The 17,672-nt window shown below is 40.6% G+C and overlaps 1 protein-coding gene across 3 annotated transcripts in view; it reads left to right on the top strand.

Annotated features, from left to right (window-relative positions):
* The window catches only part of IQGAP2 (IQ motif containing GTPase activating protein 2), a 294,682-nt gene that overhangs the window by 173,118 nt on the left and 103,892 nt on the right, over positions 1-17,672 (top strand). For all 3 annotated transcript variants that reach the window (XM_004766845.3, XM_004766846.3, XM_045074457.1), the window contains 6 exons: positions 3,495-3,562; positions 3,961-4,074; positions 4,722-4,900; positions 6,917-7,004; positions 11,283-11,446; positions 14,844-15,004. In XM_004766845.3, the coding sequence (XP_004766902.1) occupies positions 3,495-3,562; positions 3,961-4,074; positions 4,722-4,900; positions 6,917-7,004; positions 11,283-11,446; positions 14,844-15,004 (774 nt within the window). The remainder of the gene's footprint in view (positions 1-3,494; positions 3,563-3,960; positions 4,075-4,721; positions 4,901-6,916; positions 7,005-11,282; positions 11,447-14,843; positions 15,005-17,672) is intronic.

Here is a 17,672-nt window from a genome sequence, read left to right as displayed (position 1 = left end):
CCCCACAATAGGTGAGGAGATTACTTAAGATCTTTTGAAAAATGGGGCACCTTGGTGGCTCAGTCAGTTAAGTGTTTGCCTTTGGCTCAGGTCATGATCTCAGGGTCCTGGGATTGAGCCCCATGTCCCCCTTCCATCCAGCTTCCTGCTCAGCAGGGAGTCTGCTTCTCCCTCTCCCTCTGCCTTTCCTCCCCCCACCCCAATCCTGCTCTGCTCACTGTCTCTCTCAAATAAATAAATAAATAAATAAAATTTTAAAAAACAAACACCCATAGCATTAAACACTTAACTACAGATAGAAAATTGGTTGTTAGAAGACATTTTATGAATACCTCCTACTTAAATTTTATTGTCACATTTTCAAAGTTTCTTCCATTAAATGATGTGTATATTTTCTTTGTAAAAATTGAAGAGAGAATGATTTTTTTGTCATCAAATCATTATTTTCCTAGAATTCTTTTGCACCTTTGCCATACCTATCCATTTAATTCTGTTTAATTTTGGAATCTCTGTTAGTACAAAGGAACAGTTGAAGAGGTTGCGGTTTCGTTTGTTCCGCATGACGTGGGCTCCCTCTTAATAGGAATATTTTTTCCATGTCATAATGAGAAGTGGTTCATAAAATACTATAGTTTTGAAAATGTCAGCCTACTAGTTTTAATCCTAATGACTTGTCTGGCATGAACCTTTGGTAATAAAGTCTTCAGAGGCCGTGTAAATAGTTTTATGTCCCTGATTATCTCTAAAGACCTATAATTTAAACTAAGGAATGTATCCTGTCTTTCTTGCTTTAAATTATGAATACATAATGCCTATTTTATATTGAAGAATGTTCAGAGTCTAATGTGTTTTCCACCTGTGGGTAAGATATGAAAATCATATTGGAATTGAGTACTAAAATTACAATTACCATATGTTTAAAATGTCACTTATTCTTTGTTCTTTGGTTGTGATTTTGAGGGAAAAGGGGAGAAACCAACGAAAGGTAAACGTGCCCCCTCCAAAAAATATTTAAAATTCAAAAATTCATTAATAGGCATTTCGTGGAAGAAAGGGACATGGAACAATCTGTGTTTGAGAAAGTGTTTATCCTCACAACTAACAAAATAACGTTTAAAATTAATAACGTTTTTGGCTATCAGATTTGCAAGATTTTCCCTGATAGTATTCTTTGGTGCAGAGGGACGAAGAAAATGGCGTTGTCATGTATTGGTGATAGAATAAGGTCACACCCTTCAGCCTGTTCTTAGGTTCAGCTAAGCATTCAGTGTCTCCTGACTGCAGTAAACCACGTCTGGTCCTAGTAGCTCAGAAGGATCGAGAAGCCTAGAAACCTGGTCAGATGGCAGGATGGCATCAAGTGCTTACTCTTCAGTGGGAGACTTCATGACGCTCCCTGTAGTTGCCCAGGCAGCCATCTGGAAGCCATTTCCTTTGGTATCCCAGGTGACATCTAAGGTGCTAAGAAGTGATATCCCCATAGGGGGGGTATGGGAGCCTCCCTGCTCTAGGGCCTCAGGCCCCAGGAGCGGCTGGCTATTGTAACACCTTCCCAGTGGGCTTCCCAGTTTCCTGCAAGGAGTGTGGGTATTAGAAGAGGCACCAAACTTGGGAACACCTAATCCTGTGATACCTGTTAGGTATTTATAGTTCCTTCAAACCATTTATCGATGGGGGGTTATTTTTCTCCTCAGCAACATTGCTCACCAATTATCAGTGTACCTTTATCAGGTTTCTAGAGGAACAAAGCTAGAAAGTTAAAATATTGTTTCACAGAGAGAAGGGGATTTTGTTAATCTTTGATTCACAAAAAATGAGTGTGATCTCTTTTTTAGAGATCACTGTTTGACTCTGTATATTGGAAGCTTTAATTGTGTGTGTGTCTTTTCAACCCTGCAGTGTTGTTTTTAGGGATTCATTGTAACAAATAAGATGTATGCCAAAGATGTTTCTGTATGTAGGTAGGTTCACTGAAGCATTATTTGCGATGAGGAATAATTAGTGACCACCTAAACGCAATGGGTTAGGAAAAATACACTATGTTCATATTATGAATACTGTGTGAGTTTATGGAATAAGTTTTTCCAGAAAAAAAAGATATCGAGGGGCGCCTGGGTGGCTCAGTGGGTTAAAGCCTCTGCCTTCGGCTCAGGTCATGATCTTGGGGTCCTGGGATCGAGCCCCACATTGCGGGGGGGGTCTCTGCTCAGCAGGGAGCCTGCTTCCCCCTCTCTCTCTGCCTGCCTCTCTGCCTACTTGTGATCCCTGTCACATAAATAAAATCTTTTTAAAAATTAAAAAGACATTGAAAGGGTTTATATCAAAATACTTAGTGTTTAACTCTGATATTCTTCTGTGTAATTTTTATTTTACCCATGAATGACTATTTTTTAACTTTGACCATGTGTTACTTTTCTAAATGATTGTGTTTTACAGAAATGATCAATGAAGGTCATTTTAAATGCAGGCTCCTTAAGTTGAATAATCATACATTTTAAGAGTTTAATACCATTTAAAAAGCCTCGACCTTGAACTCCTATAATGAAATTTTATGCATTTTATAATCTCAGGTGTGTGTTGATCTTGAAATATATCAAGCCAATGAAATCATTCTCCGTTCATTTTCTCATAGAAGTTATTTATAATTTCTAACTTCTAATTAAAATCTCATAAATTATAAACCTATCAAAACTGATAAATAAACACAGGTTTTTTTGGTTTTTTTGTTTGTTTGTTTGTTTTAGTTGGTCTATAGAATTACTCTTTGGGACTGAGGAGGTTAGAATTGTTATGGAAAGAAACCGTGGTTTGGTGATTAAATGGGAAAAGCCATATAAGCATATATTTGCACATTTGGTAAAATTTAGATGCCAGCCCTCTGCTCTTTTTGTCAAGTTTTGGATAGGTTAGTGTGTGCCATCATTAATTCCTAAGGGGCTTTAAATACACACACACACACACACAATCTATTTTCCATCTTCCACTTAGTAGTATGCCCACATCATGGTTTATCACCACCTCTGCTGATAGTCTTGCCACTCTTTGTTTCAGAAAACAAATAGTCCTCAAGGGGTGTGTGGTACTTAAAGGAGTATTGAAAAGGAAAATATAATTTGAGCTGTACTTTCAACAAAATAAGACTCATAGAAGGAGTACCCAAGGAAATGTTCATTGGATTTATTACTGGCTATTTTGTATTAATTGTATTTCTTATTCTCCCTACAAATGGATGGTAGAGAGTTAGTTGACCCTATAGAGATGCCATGTACTGAAGAAAATTGGTCTTTAGGACTTAGCCTATCATTGTAGTCCCTGTCCACCAGGGACTGTTACCTCATGACTCAGTTTCTCCACCTAAAAAATGAATGGACTACATGGGATAATCACTTAGGTCTTTCTCAACTAAAAAAGCCCTTAGGATTTCAGTAATTTTTAATGCTAAGATTTATGGTGATAAAACTTCTGAACTGATAATTTGATGTTCTGTCTTTCAGTTTATACCTGTTCAAACTAGGGATAGCGCCCCAGATCCAGGATTTGTTGGGCAAAGTAGACTTCACAGGTATGACTCCTCATGATTCTTACACTGTCATTTACTAAGAAAATGTATCCATACTTTTCCTTTTGACAGCATCAATTCCCATTTTTCCTCTATATTGATCAGAAGAGAAAACTTTACTGTCTTGTTTGTATTTAACCATTTTCAACACGTGTGGAATGAGAAATAGGCTGACGTTCCTAAGGTTCTTGCTCAGGAATGCCCCAACTTCATGATGAAGACAGTTTTTTCCTTTTTTTTTTTTTTTTTTTTGATAAATAATAGCATGGAATTTTTAATATTCTTTAAATAAGTCTCGAATTTCTGGGAGAGAGATCGTGGGATGAAGACATTTCTTATTATATTCATTCCTGTTTCCATCTCTGTGTGTTTCTTTGATATTGTTTGTTGTTCTTTTTCAGAGGAGGAAATTAGTAATATGAGAAAGGAACTTGAGAAATACGGAATTCAGATGCCATCTTTCAGCAAAATAGGCGGGATTCTGGCTAATGAACTGTCAGTGGATGAAGCTGCTTGTGAGTCTATTTAAAATCAGAACTTACTACTGACATGAGTCTTACTTGTACTTCATTATTGATTTTGGTTACAAGAAAGAGAATATTTAGAAGATGCTTTCAGCCCCCTTTTGAAGTTTTTATTGTAGGTATTGGAGACGGTTAAGTTGAGCATATGAGAATATAACCATGTAATTGATTTAGGCTTCAAACATCTTCTTGTGCGATGTGACTTAGAGTTTTCAGAAATACCTTTATTCCAAATGCTTCTTTGCTTTCTGCATCATCAGATTTAAGTGGTAGAGAACATTGCTATGTTGTCCTCTAGTGTTGCCAGTTCAATTCCCAGTATCATTTGGAAACAAACTGGTACTTTAACAGTGTCCACACTCCCCCCTTCATCCTTTGAGGGTTGACAGCGCTTAGTTCATTTTAGCCATTCATAAATTCATAGGGATTACATGGCAGATGCTGAGACAGGACCTAGGCAGGATGGGCAGGGGTGGAGACATTGTCAGAGAGGTGCTCTGTGAAGTGTCTGGGGTGTCATTTTGGCCCTTTTAACTCGAAGCCAGAGAAGAAAGTAAAACTGCTGACGTTCATGCAGTGTCTGTGCAACTGTCCTTGTTGTCTCTGGCTCATGAAAATCATTTTTTTTTTCTTTCCAGTGCATGCTGCAGTTATAGCCATTAATGAAGCTATTGAAAAAGGAATAGCCGAACAAACCATTAAAACACTAAGAAACCCAAATGCAGTTTTAACTTTAGTAGATGACAGCCTTGCACAGGAATACCAGAAGGAACTCTGGGAAGCCAAGAAAAGGAAAGAGGAAAATGCAAGACTGAAGGTATTTAATAAGATTCTCAGTAATATGGCTCTGAGTGGTAGGTTTGAAAAAGCCTTGATGTTACCAGTGATCATTTTAAATCACCTGGCAGTGGTCTCTATAGCCATAGGCAGTTGGCTTGGGTGCAGTGTAAGGGTAAAAACAGACCATGCACTACGTAAAGAAAAGAGGTTTCCTTTCGTGCTGATTCTTACAGGTTACAAGGGTTGAAGGTCATGTCATAAACATATGACTTTACCAGGAAGTGTGGAAGTAGCAGCTCACCATCTTCCCTTGTTCAGCCTCACCTGCAGACCTTGTATTAGCCAAGTTACCTGTAGATTTGTTAGTAGAGGTTCATGACTTGGTATGATGAAGTGGGAGCTGATGTTTTTGAATTCACTGTCCTATCTGGCCTTCCCTCCTCTGTAAGAAGCCTGACTCTGCCTTCTCAGCTAGCATTACTGAAGACTTTCTTGGTGTGCCCAGCTTCCAGTTCCTGGCCATCTTTCTGCTCCTTAACATCTTGCCCCGTCAGCCTCAGCTCCGTCATCAGAACTTTCCACTCAATCTCGCTGCCTTTTCTGAGCTGGTGGCTTCTGCCCACATGTGGCAGGCTTGCCCACCCTACCTGCTGGCCTCCCATGGTCTTTGGTGCCACAGCTCTGCTCTGCTTCTCTCAGTGTCTCTTCTCAGAGTCTCCTGCCTCTGCCTGCGGGGATTCTTTTAAGGTCTGGCCTTGAGTCACTTCTGTCTCTGTTCTTCCTCAGACAGTTTCATCCATATACTGAGGAAAGCGGCTGTCAGTTTGCTATGAGACCCCTCGAGGGGTCCTCCAGGTGACTTCATCTCTGTGCCATGGGCCTTGCCCCTCACCATCTAGGAAGAGTGCTTACCTCTACCCTGCCCTTCTCACACATGTGCCCTTCCCTGACTTGCCTCTGGAATGACTCCCACGATGTTTCAGAACACCACCACCTCCAACCCTCTGTATCACTGCATTCTGTTGCCTCGTCTTGCCAGGCTTACTTCTGTTCCACACCTTCTAGTCTTGCCACTCTGGACCCAGCCTCACATGTGACCCCATGCACTTGTGACCTCTTCCCATTCTGCAAGCCAAACCCTCACAGACTTAGAGGTTGCCAAATTAATTTTTAACTCCAGATTGGATGTCAGGCCCCAGAAAGCTCCTTGGATTCCCTACTGCCTACCTATGGAGTTAAGTACAGGTCCTTCACTTGACCTTAAAATGCCTCTGAGGGGCACCTGGGTGGCTGAGTGGATTAAAGCCTCTGCCTTCAGCTCAGGTCATGATCCCAGGACCCTGGGCTCTCTGCTCAGCAGGGAACCTGCTTCCTCCTTTCTCTCTCTGCCTGCCTCTCTGCCTACTTGTGATCTCTCTCTCTGTCAAATAAATAAAATCTTTAAAAAAAATGCCTCTGAAATGCCTGCCCAACACCTTATATTTCTGGCTAACCTTGGACACAAACTCTATGCTGTAGCCCAATGTGCCAAGCCATCTCACCTTTGCAACCAATCCTGTCGTCTACCCTCTGCTCTCAATTCTGCCTTCGTAACTAATTGCTCCTTTCCTCCAAGCCCTCCTCAATTGTTTTCTCTTATTCAAGTGTTATTTCCAACTGACTATGTACTTCTCCTCTAAAATGTATTCTGTTCTGTGTATATTTATTATCTATGGTGTTAATTTTATTAGACTGGATCAAATGAAATTGCCAACATTCCACTGACTTGGATCTACAATAAATGGTGATATGGTCAAGGGGTCCAACACGATGTTTGCCATATTAGATAGTTAGGCCCTCGCAGACAGTGGGGCTGCTGTTCATCTTTGTAATCTTTGCCAGGCGTACCTAACCCTAGTGCCCTGCACAGAGCAAGCAATTTTCGATGCCTATATTGAATTCAAGTGAATATAAGTAAACAAATTTTCTCACTCTTTGCCTTTTTGCTTTTGAATACTGAGCTTTGGAAATATTTAATTTAACCTCAGGAATCAGTGAAGACTTTGTTTTGTAGAATAACTGTATTTCAGAAGAAGAAAGAGATGCCTACGAAGAACTGCTGACCCAAGCAGAAATCCAAGGCAACATCAATAAAGTCAACAGTAAGTAATGGCTTGGACAAGGGAAGTGGATACGCCAGAAGACACAAATTCTCCTTGTCAGAATCTCACCAAAACTCTCCACTGGTATCCTTGTAAAACTGCCTTATGTGATGAAAATTCCTCGCAATGTCAGTGTTGTGCTTAATTATGCCACGTTGTCCGGCAGTTCCCCATGGGAATTTTGGGTGATCTTGCCTCCTCTCGGCATGCAAAACATCTCAAAGTATCGTGAAGCTGGTTTCGCTATCCCTTCCTGTTTTATCATAGGTGCAGTGTATGTCCTCTTTTGAACCTATCCCTCACTGGGCTAATATGGAAGGCTCTTCGGTAAAAGATTATGACTTAGGGCCTGGCGTTTCTTGCCCATGATTATGTGACCGCATTTGGAATTGGAAATGTGTTGTTGACACCTCTGCTCTTTACCACTTCCCAGTCATTAGTCTGCAGTTTGTAAGAATTATTTCCTTACGGCTTGTATAGTTTTTTGGCAAGTGAACGAGCCTGGATAGGCCAATGAAATGGCACGGTGGTAGGTTTGATTCCCATGTCCCTGAACCTCTGTGGAGCCTCACAGTTCAGTTCCTCTTTGTACCCATTTCAGTTGTGTGATTATAAAGAACAGAAAACTCAGGTAATTAAAATGAGCGTGTGCAAGTTCAGAGAGATTATTAGTCTCCTCTCCCCTCTCTTATAAAATGTGGTTTTACTTGAAGCAGTAAGGAATTCTACCTGACATTTATTTTTCCTAGGGCAACCTAAAGAGCTCTTACATGCCCCAAAAATGAATATGCGAAACACATTTAGCCCACTTAATGAAACATGTGAACCATCAGCCAAATTTAAACTTGGGAATATCCACTAACTATAACACTCCTAAGCTATGTCTTTGATTCAGGCTCCTAGATGATTTTTGAATGTTCTTAACACCTTCAAAGAAACTGTAGGTTTTACCCTGAAGTTTGCTCCCAAGTTGCTGGTAAAGACCTACCCAGAGGGTCCAAACAGTAATCAAGGAGGCCCAGAGAAAATTGATATAAACATCTAGAAGTTAACCACTGAGTAGGTTTGAGAACTTCCCTCACACACAAAACTGCTGAGCGTGCCCCGGTAACTTTTTTTTTAAGCGAACACCTTAACATTGTCGAATGCGTGTTCCTCTTCTTTTATTCTTATTTAATTTTGAATGTATTAGTGATGATACATGAAAGACAATTTGAAGTTTCTGCTCTGTTTGAAAGGTGAGAATTTCCTTAGGTTTGACAGAAATGAATCGCAGGAAGAAATTAATATTGCCAGCGAGACAGCTGAGGTCCATACACTCAGTGAAGAAATGATTCCATAACCTTTTGCCATCCTTTATTTTTGAAAAGTTTATGACCACTAAGATAGGTTCCTTCTTCATTTTAAATAAAATGCCTTGTCTACATGTTTTAATACTTACTGACCTAATTTCCTGACCACCGATTTAATGCCATGTTGCTTATGCATTTTTAAATAAAAGGCATGAGATGATTTGCACTAATGCATAACCAGATTAAATTATGCAGGACATTGCGGTGTTTGATGGCTTTAAGTGTGTAGAACATGATGATTCTGAAGTTTTTTATCTCTTTCCATCTGAAAATTTATAGTTAAGTAGAACTAAGAAGAGTCTTGAAAAAACAATAAAGTATATTTTAGCCAGTGACATGACAATAAGACAACTCTATGCTTTAAAATATACAAGTATAGCTATATGACAAGTTTTTGTCAACCCTGTAGGTTATTATACTAAAACGTTAAGGTGTCTATGTTCGTAATTGCCAGAGAAGTGACATAAAGGACAGTTTTGACTGTAATGTCACCGGATCTGTTGGCGTAAGTTTCAGCTTTGTTTGACCTACAGTCATTTAACTTGGGATTTGGCCTATGCGTCCCATTCATTACAAGACATACTCTGTAAAGACCAGGGCTGGACGTTTGGTTAAATGCAGAGTATAAAAGAGCGGGAGAGCTCACTTTATTATTATTATTATTATTTATTATTTTTTTTTTAAGTAGAAGTGGTTCATAGAGAGTGTCTTAAGGGTATGATTTCCTGGTACTCTTTTACCACCCAGTGGTGCAAACTCACAGAATGGGGTTTTCAGAGGAGAAGCAGGATCCCATCCAAATTAATGACAGATACAGCTGAGAGGCCTCAGCTGGGTGAGGTGACTTTCTGAGAACAGCAGAGGCCATAAATGTCCACTGACCTTCCTTTCTGGAATTTTTTGGTTGGACATATCAATTCTTAGAACAGAAAAATAGGTTTGTGTTCTTAGAGTCCTTTAGAATACGTTTAAGTTTTTGATGCGTATAACTAAGAAGATTGCTTTAGCTGTATTTCCTGCTATTGAATGATATGTCTCAGGAGAAAGGTTATGGAGGGTAGCTCCTTGGGAATGAGTTATAGAAGATAAATTGTCATCTGTTAAAAGGCTTAGAGTAATCTTAGCTGCAATCTAGTCATGTGTCAAGGAGACAGACTAACCCTTGAAAAGCTCTAGAAATCTGTGGGTCTGTGTTATTTCTACTATCCTGAAATGTTGTTTTTTTGGGTTTTTTTTTTTTTTTAGATATTATCTATTTAGAGAGAGTGCATGAGTTCTGGGATAGGAGCAAAGGGAAAGGAAGAGAGAATCCCAAATAGACTCCCCACCCAGACGCAGAGCCTGACACAGGGCTTCATCCCACCACCCTGATATGCCGTGAACCGAAATCAAGAATTGGATGCTTAACTGACTGAGCCACCCAGGTGCCCCTGAAACCTTTATGGGGCAAAATGCTGCTGTTTCTGTCCAGTTTGCTGTTGCCTGGTGGCAGAGTCGATCGCTCATTCTCCCAGTTGATTAGCAATTCTCATCCTGTTCTCTGAAAACAATGAGGAATTTACTGTTTCAGGCATCCTCAGTTTAGTTATTAAAATTCAACTCTTGGGCAACCCTCGGGGGCCCCCTCCCTCTTTAAGAGCTTTATACTGTATCATTCAATAAACCTTACTCTTAGTCAATAAACCTTGCTTTGCTGCCCTTCCCCCCAATTAATTAATTAATTCAGGTCTTCATAATCTGAACATTGCAACTGGTAGAGATCTCACAGAGCTTATGACCTAAACCAACACATTTCTGTGATCAGGTTTTTGTTTTGTTTTGTTTTTTTAAGGTGAAGAGATACTGGCACAGACTTATTTAATCATAGGAAGTTTGGTTATAATAGTTTTTTAAAAAACACATCTGAAATGATTTTTTTTCTTAAAAATCACACTTCAGAGAACACAAGAGGTGAGGGGAAAGTTTCTGAGAAAAATACTGTCCAGGCACCTGAATGGCTCGCTCAGTTAGGTGTCTGCTTCGGCTCAGGTCATGATCTCAGGGTCCTGGGATGGAGCCCTGCGTTAGGCTTTCTGCTCGGCGGGGAGCCTGCTGCTCCCTCTCTCTGCACCCTTCACTCATGCTCGCTCTCTTTCTCTCAAATAAATAAAATCTTAAAAAGAAAATGAACAAGATGGGATCGCGAGGGAGACAAACCATAAGAGACTCTTAATCTCACAAAACAAAAAGGGGGGTATGGATAGGGTGGTGGGGTTATGGACATTGGGGAGGGTATGTGTTATGGTGAGTGCTGTGAAATGTATAAGCCTGATGATTCACAGACCTGTACCCCTGCGGCTAATAATACATTATATGTTAATTTAAAACAATGAGAAATCCCCTCAGTATCACGCGGCACTGTCTCCCAGTGCTAACTGTGGGTTTCAGTGGTGCTGCTTCAGAGGGAGGACACAGCAGTAGGGCAGGACTGGCTTTGGGTGTTCACAGAGCTTCAGTCTCCTTGCAAAGGCAGTACTGATACACAAGGAGCATTCAAGAACAATGCCTATGGGATCTATATGGCCCAGCTCTAAATACTGTGGGGTTCCCCAAGATGTGAAATCCTCAGGGACTAGAACAGTGGATGACATGAGACCAGAGCTGATCCCAAAGCACAGGGTTTTGCAGGGAAGACAGGAGGGATCTCATGACTCCAGCTTTCTCAATGCTGAGCGCCTTTCAGGGACTTTCTCCAAAGACTGGATGGCCCTCCAGTTACTGTGTTACCACCTTCAAGCTTTCACCTGTCCTCCAGCAGCAGCTTTTCAGAGTTCATGGAAGGGGACTGCTTAGATTCTAGTCCTTGGAAAGATGGGATGCTTGGGGCAAATAGCAGGGCAAAAAGCGGACATTCTGACGAAATGTGACACTCCCAACCTCCACTCAGGGCTGGCTGCCGTGGACCACATCAATGCCGTCATTCAGGAAGGCGACCCCGGGAACACGCTGCTTGCACTGAAGAGACCGGAGGCCCAGCTGCCTGCTGTTTATCCCTTTGCTGCTGTGATGTATCAGAATGAGCTTTTCAACCTCCAGAAACAGAATGCCATGGTAAGTCTGGGGAGACTCCAGTCCCAAAGATGTTAATTCTGGGTCGAAGCTATGAGGAAGGATGTTTGGGGAAGGTGAATGGGGCACAGAGTCTTTAACTTGTACCAGTCCCTATTCCCCTGGTCTCTCTGTGCTGGGTCCAGGACTGCCTTCCTCGTTGACTCCCACTTTTCATCTCCATGAAGAGTCTGCATGGTGCGGAAATGCAGGGAGCATTCGACACAAACACACTGAAAACAAGTTGTTCTTATGCTCTGGTTTTTGAAGCACTTTGAACAAATTCATTAACTGTGCTGAAAGTTTTAAAAAATACTATCATGGTTTTGAAATAGAATACTTAGCTCTGAGTCTGCATTTCTAGAAATGAAGAACATTCGCACCATGGCTTTAATTTTTGTAAACTGAGTGCTGGTTAATATGAGAATGGTATTAAACAGTAATATATAAGGTTACAGTAATTAAAACCATGTGTACTAGTACAGGATTAACCCAAACAATGGAGCAGAATAAAAAGTACTGGAAACAGATCCAAGAATTGAATGTATGAGAATGCTAGTATTTCAAAAAGGTGGAGAGAAGAATGAAATCCTTACAAGTATTTAGCTGTTTGAAAAAGAAAACGGGACCTCGCTACACATATCAGAATAAATTCCCAACGTAAAAAGCTAAATGTAAAAAAGTGACTTAGAAAAATTTAAGTTCTAGGGAAATGTAGAAGAACGTTGGATCTTAAAAATCAGAAATGGGGGGCGCCTGGATGGCTCAGTCATTAAGTGTCTGCCTTCGGCTTGGATCATGATCCTAGGGTCCTGGGATCAAGCTCCGCATCGGGCTCCCTGCTCCGCAGGAATCCTGCTTCTCCCTCTCCCACTCCCTCTGCTTTTGTTCCCTCTCTAGTTATCTCTAGTTGTCTCTCTCTCTCTTTCTCTCTCTCTGTCAAATAAATAAATAATACATTTTTAAAATAAAATAAAAAATAAGTTTAAGTTTAAAAAATAAATTAAAGCAGAAATGTTCTATGAAAAAAAGGGAGGAAGGGAGGCCAAACGCATGAATAGCCAAGTCACAAAGATCGGCATATACAATGACAGACACACACAAACAGATATTCAAACTCAGACAGAGGGAAATGTAAATTAATATACTGTTGTTTTGGGAAGTCTGATGGGTAGCATTGAGAGATCTAACATAGCATAGGCATAAATTCGAGGCAGCAGGTGTCTCCTCCATGGACACAAACCACATGTCTAACAACAGATTGCATACACTAATATCCAGTGGAAAGAATGAGATTAAAACATCATTATCTAGAAGAGTTTTTTGTAATATGAAATTTCTGTTTAAAGGAACCTCTGTAAATGTTTGTATGAATTAAAAATAAACAGATATACACTATACGGCTTGGGTGAGAGGATTTGTTTTCTTATTCTTGCTTACCAAGACTTCTTATTTTCTAAAGAGAAAGATACTATTTTGTAAGAAAAGAAAAATAGGGCATGTTCTGAAATTGCACGTAAGCTCTTGTTTTCTAAATAGAAAGGTACTATTTTGTAAGAAAAGAAAAATAGGTCATGTTCTGAAATTGCACTTAAGTTCTTTCATTAGTAGTTTTTCTTCGGCACCACCAGCTTTGAACCCCAAGGCTGCTCGTACACTAGCCCGTCATTCATCCCTAACTGGTCAATGATCAGCCTATGATGCTCCAGCCCTTTGTTTTTCCTTGTTTTCCTTGCCTTGCTGCTGTATACCATGTTAGATTTTTGTGGACAATTACTAGAAGGAGTAGAAGAGGTGGATCTCAAATGATTCTACCGTGCTTTTTTACTTATAATTTTATACCTCCCTTATGTCTTTAACTTGTAGTTAATATAAGAAATTTGGATCAGGGGCGCCTGGGTGGCTCAGTGGGTTAAGCCGCTGCCTTCGGCTCAGGTCATGATCTCGGGGTCCTGGGATCGAGTCCCGCATCGGGCTCTCTGCTCAGCAGGGTGCCTGCTTCCTCCTCTCTCTCTGCCTGCCTCTCTGCCTACTTGTGATCTCTCTCTGTCAAATAAGTAAAATCTTTAAAAAAAAAAAAAAAAGAAATTTGGATCAAATTTGCTTACATGCTCCCTGTAATAACCCTTTCTTCCCATTTGTTCTGGAAGGTAAAAGTATGCCTTGTTACTCTAAAATCCATTGCTGTGGGTTACCTATGGAGATCCAGAAAGCTATAATGCATTTTAATATAAATATTACATTGTATATATTAAATACAGAAAATATCCTAAACGTAAACACAGTTATCAGCATTTTTTTCTATTCATTTTCTGCTGTTCCTTCAATATATGGAAGAAATATATGTTCCTTCAATATAATGGAAGTAATAACCTTTTTGAAGTTGGGCCGAGTGAGTATAAAATGGTTAAATGGAAGAGAACATTGAAGGGGGAGGGTGTTCAAAAGTTTCATATGTGGTTTTTAAAATTATATTTGACTATACAATGTTACCTTACTGTCAGGTATACAAGATAGCCACTTGGCAAGGTTATGCTATATGCTATGCTCATCACAAGTGTAACCACCATGAGTGTGTTTTTTTAAGCCAAATCCAAAATTATAAAACATACATGCTTTACTGACTTCACATTTCTTCAAATATCCAGACTTCATAGTATGTTTTAAGACTTCCATCCAATTATTGGTATGTCTGGGTGGCTCAGTCAGTTGGGCATCTGACTTGTGATTTCTGCTCAGGTCATGATCTCATGGACTGTGAGATCAAGCCCCACATCAGGCGCCATGGTGGTCATAGAATCTGCTTAGAGATAGTCTCCCTCTGTCCATGCCCTGCTCGCTCATTTAAAAAAAAAAAATTTTTTTTTTCTACAAAATTATTAAAAAGTGACTCAGAATAAATTTTGGAGGGGACTTGAATTGATATTCTGAGCTTAATGATTTTGGTTTACTTTTCTGGGGTTATAACTTAGAGGTAAAATTCTCCCCTTTTCCTTATCTTTAATTTAAACTGAAAATCACTACTGAAAAATCTTAACCTCACACTCTCAGACAGTGACAGCATTGTCTAATCCTTCATTTAATTATTTGGTAAGTCTGAGCCTGTATGCAGCTAATATAACCAATGGTGGAAATCAGCTAGGGGAATGCAGATGTTTGAGGAATCAGAACCATTGCTTGTCATTAATTCTCTCCTAAAATGACCAGCTAAGAAAAAACCCAGACCCCACTCACCTCTTCTTTAAAGCCAATAAAAAACAGGTGGCCATTGAACCTTCTCTCTCCTGGGTTCTCAAAATCTTCAACATTTCTTTGTTCTTTGAAATACATGTCCTAAAACCCCATCACATACATGAGGTGTGTGATTGGGGAAACTTGGATTGCATGTATTTTCCAACAGAACTACTTGGCCCACGAGGAGCTCCTGATTGCAGTGGAAATGCTGTCTGCTGTTGCTTTACTAAACCAGGCCTTGGGAAACAGTGATCTTGTGTCTGCACAGAATCAACTCAGAAGCCCAACAATAGGCCTCAACAATCTGGATGAGTCATATGTAGAACGGTAAGGGAACATCTTCTAAGCCTCTTTTAAATACAGAAATGTGTGTTTGGCAGATCTCACAAATTGAAGATTCGCTCCTTGCTGAAGAGATCCATGTATCTGTACTCAGTTCCTCAAGAGCTAGACTACATTGTAATATGAGTCCCTCCCTCCCCCCTTTTCTTTTTTTACAATATTTCTTTTAAGGGGAGAAAGAATCTAAAAATGACCATGCTGTGACTATTACACACTGACGTTGTCTTTACCAAAGGTGATGCGATAGGCTAAAAATAGAAGAGCTATTGAAAACATACCTTCCCTTGGGCTTTTTTTTTTTTTTTGGAGACCACCAAGTGTAGAAGAGTTGGAAAAAATTTTAATAATGATCCAGTCCAATTATTTTATTTTACTGATGAGGAAACTAAATTTGGGTTTATGGACCCGCAGCTGGGCAATTGAATCCCAAAGCCCATTGTTTTGATTGTTAAATCCAAGGAATCCTGAGACCACCGTGGGTCATGGCAGTGGGTGACAGTCTTAGTATCTTCCATGCTACTAGGTAGTACAGTTGATGGTATGAAACACTAGAGCAGCTCTAGAGAGAAAATTAAGGGGCCAGAATAAGGAGTCTCTTAGAGATTCAGTAAGACAAAAGCCCAAGTAAAAGGAGTGATTTTGCGGCCTGGATACTTGTTAACCGCTAGGGGGCGATATCTACCCAGATCCTGACAAAGCTCTTTTCAGATAACCGATTCCAGCCAAACTGCTTAAATAGACATTGGATCATTCTCTTGGACCATACACAATTGTACGAGAAAATTTAAGACTTTAAATTTTTTTTAAATACTTGACTACTTGTCTGAATAGAGAATGGCCCCAAAGTAGTGGGACAGAGGATTTTCTGGTTTGGTTTTCTTGGAGAAACCACTCTTCTTGTTCAACTTAAATGTGGCCACCTGATAAATCTAACACCTGAGTCTATTCCCAAGGTATTTATTTCTTCCTTTACTATTTATAATGGAACTCTTGTCTTCTTCAGGCTTAGAAACCTCAAGTTCCACTCGTTTTCCTCTGCCAGGCAGAGGAAACAGCCTGTTCATTACTCCCTATCAGCAGCCAGTCTGTGTGTGTAACATCTCTGCACAATGTTGCTGTTTCGCAGCTACCAACCAATTGGACTTGTCATTTTGGCTTCTTGATAACTTCCAAATTGGCCCTCCTGTGTCTTTAATGTCCTCCTTCATTCTCACCTAACTGGGCTTGGCTGCTGCCCCTCAGTGCTTGAGTGGAAGACAGAGCTGGTGAGCTCATCACTTCCTTATGAAGTTCACAGCCCAGTGGGGCTCTCACGGGATGTCTTGGTGGGGTAATTGTCACGACTGTCCCCCAGATTGCACATCCTGGCCACTGCCCTCTAAATAACTGCCTCCTTCCAGATCACTAATGTTGATTACCAAAATTCCTTCCTATCTGTCCCCCAATTTGCAAATAACCCATCAAGGAAATGATCTCACACCCCACTTGAGAATCACTTTTTTTCCAAGTGGAAAACCACAGATACAACCTCAGAGTTCAAGTATTCTGTTTGGGAAACTTGAAAAAAATTGTTCATTTTAATCACATTTTTGAAGTCTGACTTAAGCACCTTCTGGGTCAGCTGAAAGATGAGTACCAACATGAGATTTCAGGGTCCCCTTTGGTTCTTGGACTGACACCTGATGGACTGACATTGTCTGCTTTTTAACCCAGTTCCTGGAAGCCCAAGTTCTCAGGTTTTCAAGTTGAAGAAATGGGTTCCATCACGGCCTCTCCCAACGGTTGTCCAAGTTATTCATTGCACTATGGGTGGGGACAGGGCCACCTTGATGAAGTCCTATAAAGCATCTACCTGTTTGCCACGGCTTCTACACTTGACCTGTGGTTCCCCAGGAAGACTCTTCTAATTCTCACAAAAGCGATAGAGAGCTGGTATTGGCTCTAGGCATATGCTGTCCCAGATTAATTGTTCCAAAATGTAGCTGTGGTTTCAACGCTCTCCATTTGATTGTTCCTTGTTCTCACATGCAGTAAGAACAGACTCCTTTCTCTGAGCACATCATTCTGACCTTCGCTCCAGCTCTCCTTGAACCTCATACTTCCATCAGGCCGGATGTGAACACACTGTGTACTTCCTGGCTTGTCTGCTGCTGTACGTGCTCCTCTCACCCCTGAGAATGGGGTGCCTATCGCCTCTCCTGGCACATGACCGGAGCTCCCCACCACAGAGGATGCTGTGGTAGCATCACATTATTTCCATCTTTCTCCCCACCCCCAGTAATGTCATCTCTCCGGAGAGAACTAGCATGATGTGATTCAAGGAACACAGATTGCATCGGGGCCAAAAATATCTGAGTCTGACTTTGGACAGCTTTTCCTCTTCATCTCTAAAGTGCAGAAACACCTACTCTGCATCTGCGGAACAGCACTGAGAGTTAAGTGCTTGGTTTGGTCCCTGTGTCAGGGCAAGTGTTCCACCACTAGGTTTTTCCTTCCACTTCTCCTTCCTCGGAACTCTGTGATTTCTCCTCTTAAAGACTATCTCTTACGGCCTTTCGTGTGCGCTGCTTTTATGACCTGCTTGAATTTTTGTCTTCTTAACCACTGGACAGAAAGCTCCTTGAAGTAGAGGCTTCACCTTGTTCATCCGAGA

This window comes from Mustela putorius, unplaced genomic scaffold, assembly GCF_011764305.1.
Source record: "Mustela putorius furo isolate JIRA1106 unplaced genomic scaffold, ASM1176430v1.1 tig00537350_pilon_pilon_pilon, whole genome shotgun sequence".
Lineage (NCBI taxonomy): Eukaryota > Metazoa > Chordata > Mammalia > Carnivora > Mustelidae > Mustela > Mustela putorius.
Note: the sequence above shows the minus strand (reverse complement) of the source record. Positions and strands in the feature narration are given on the sequence as shown.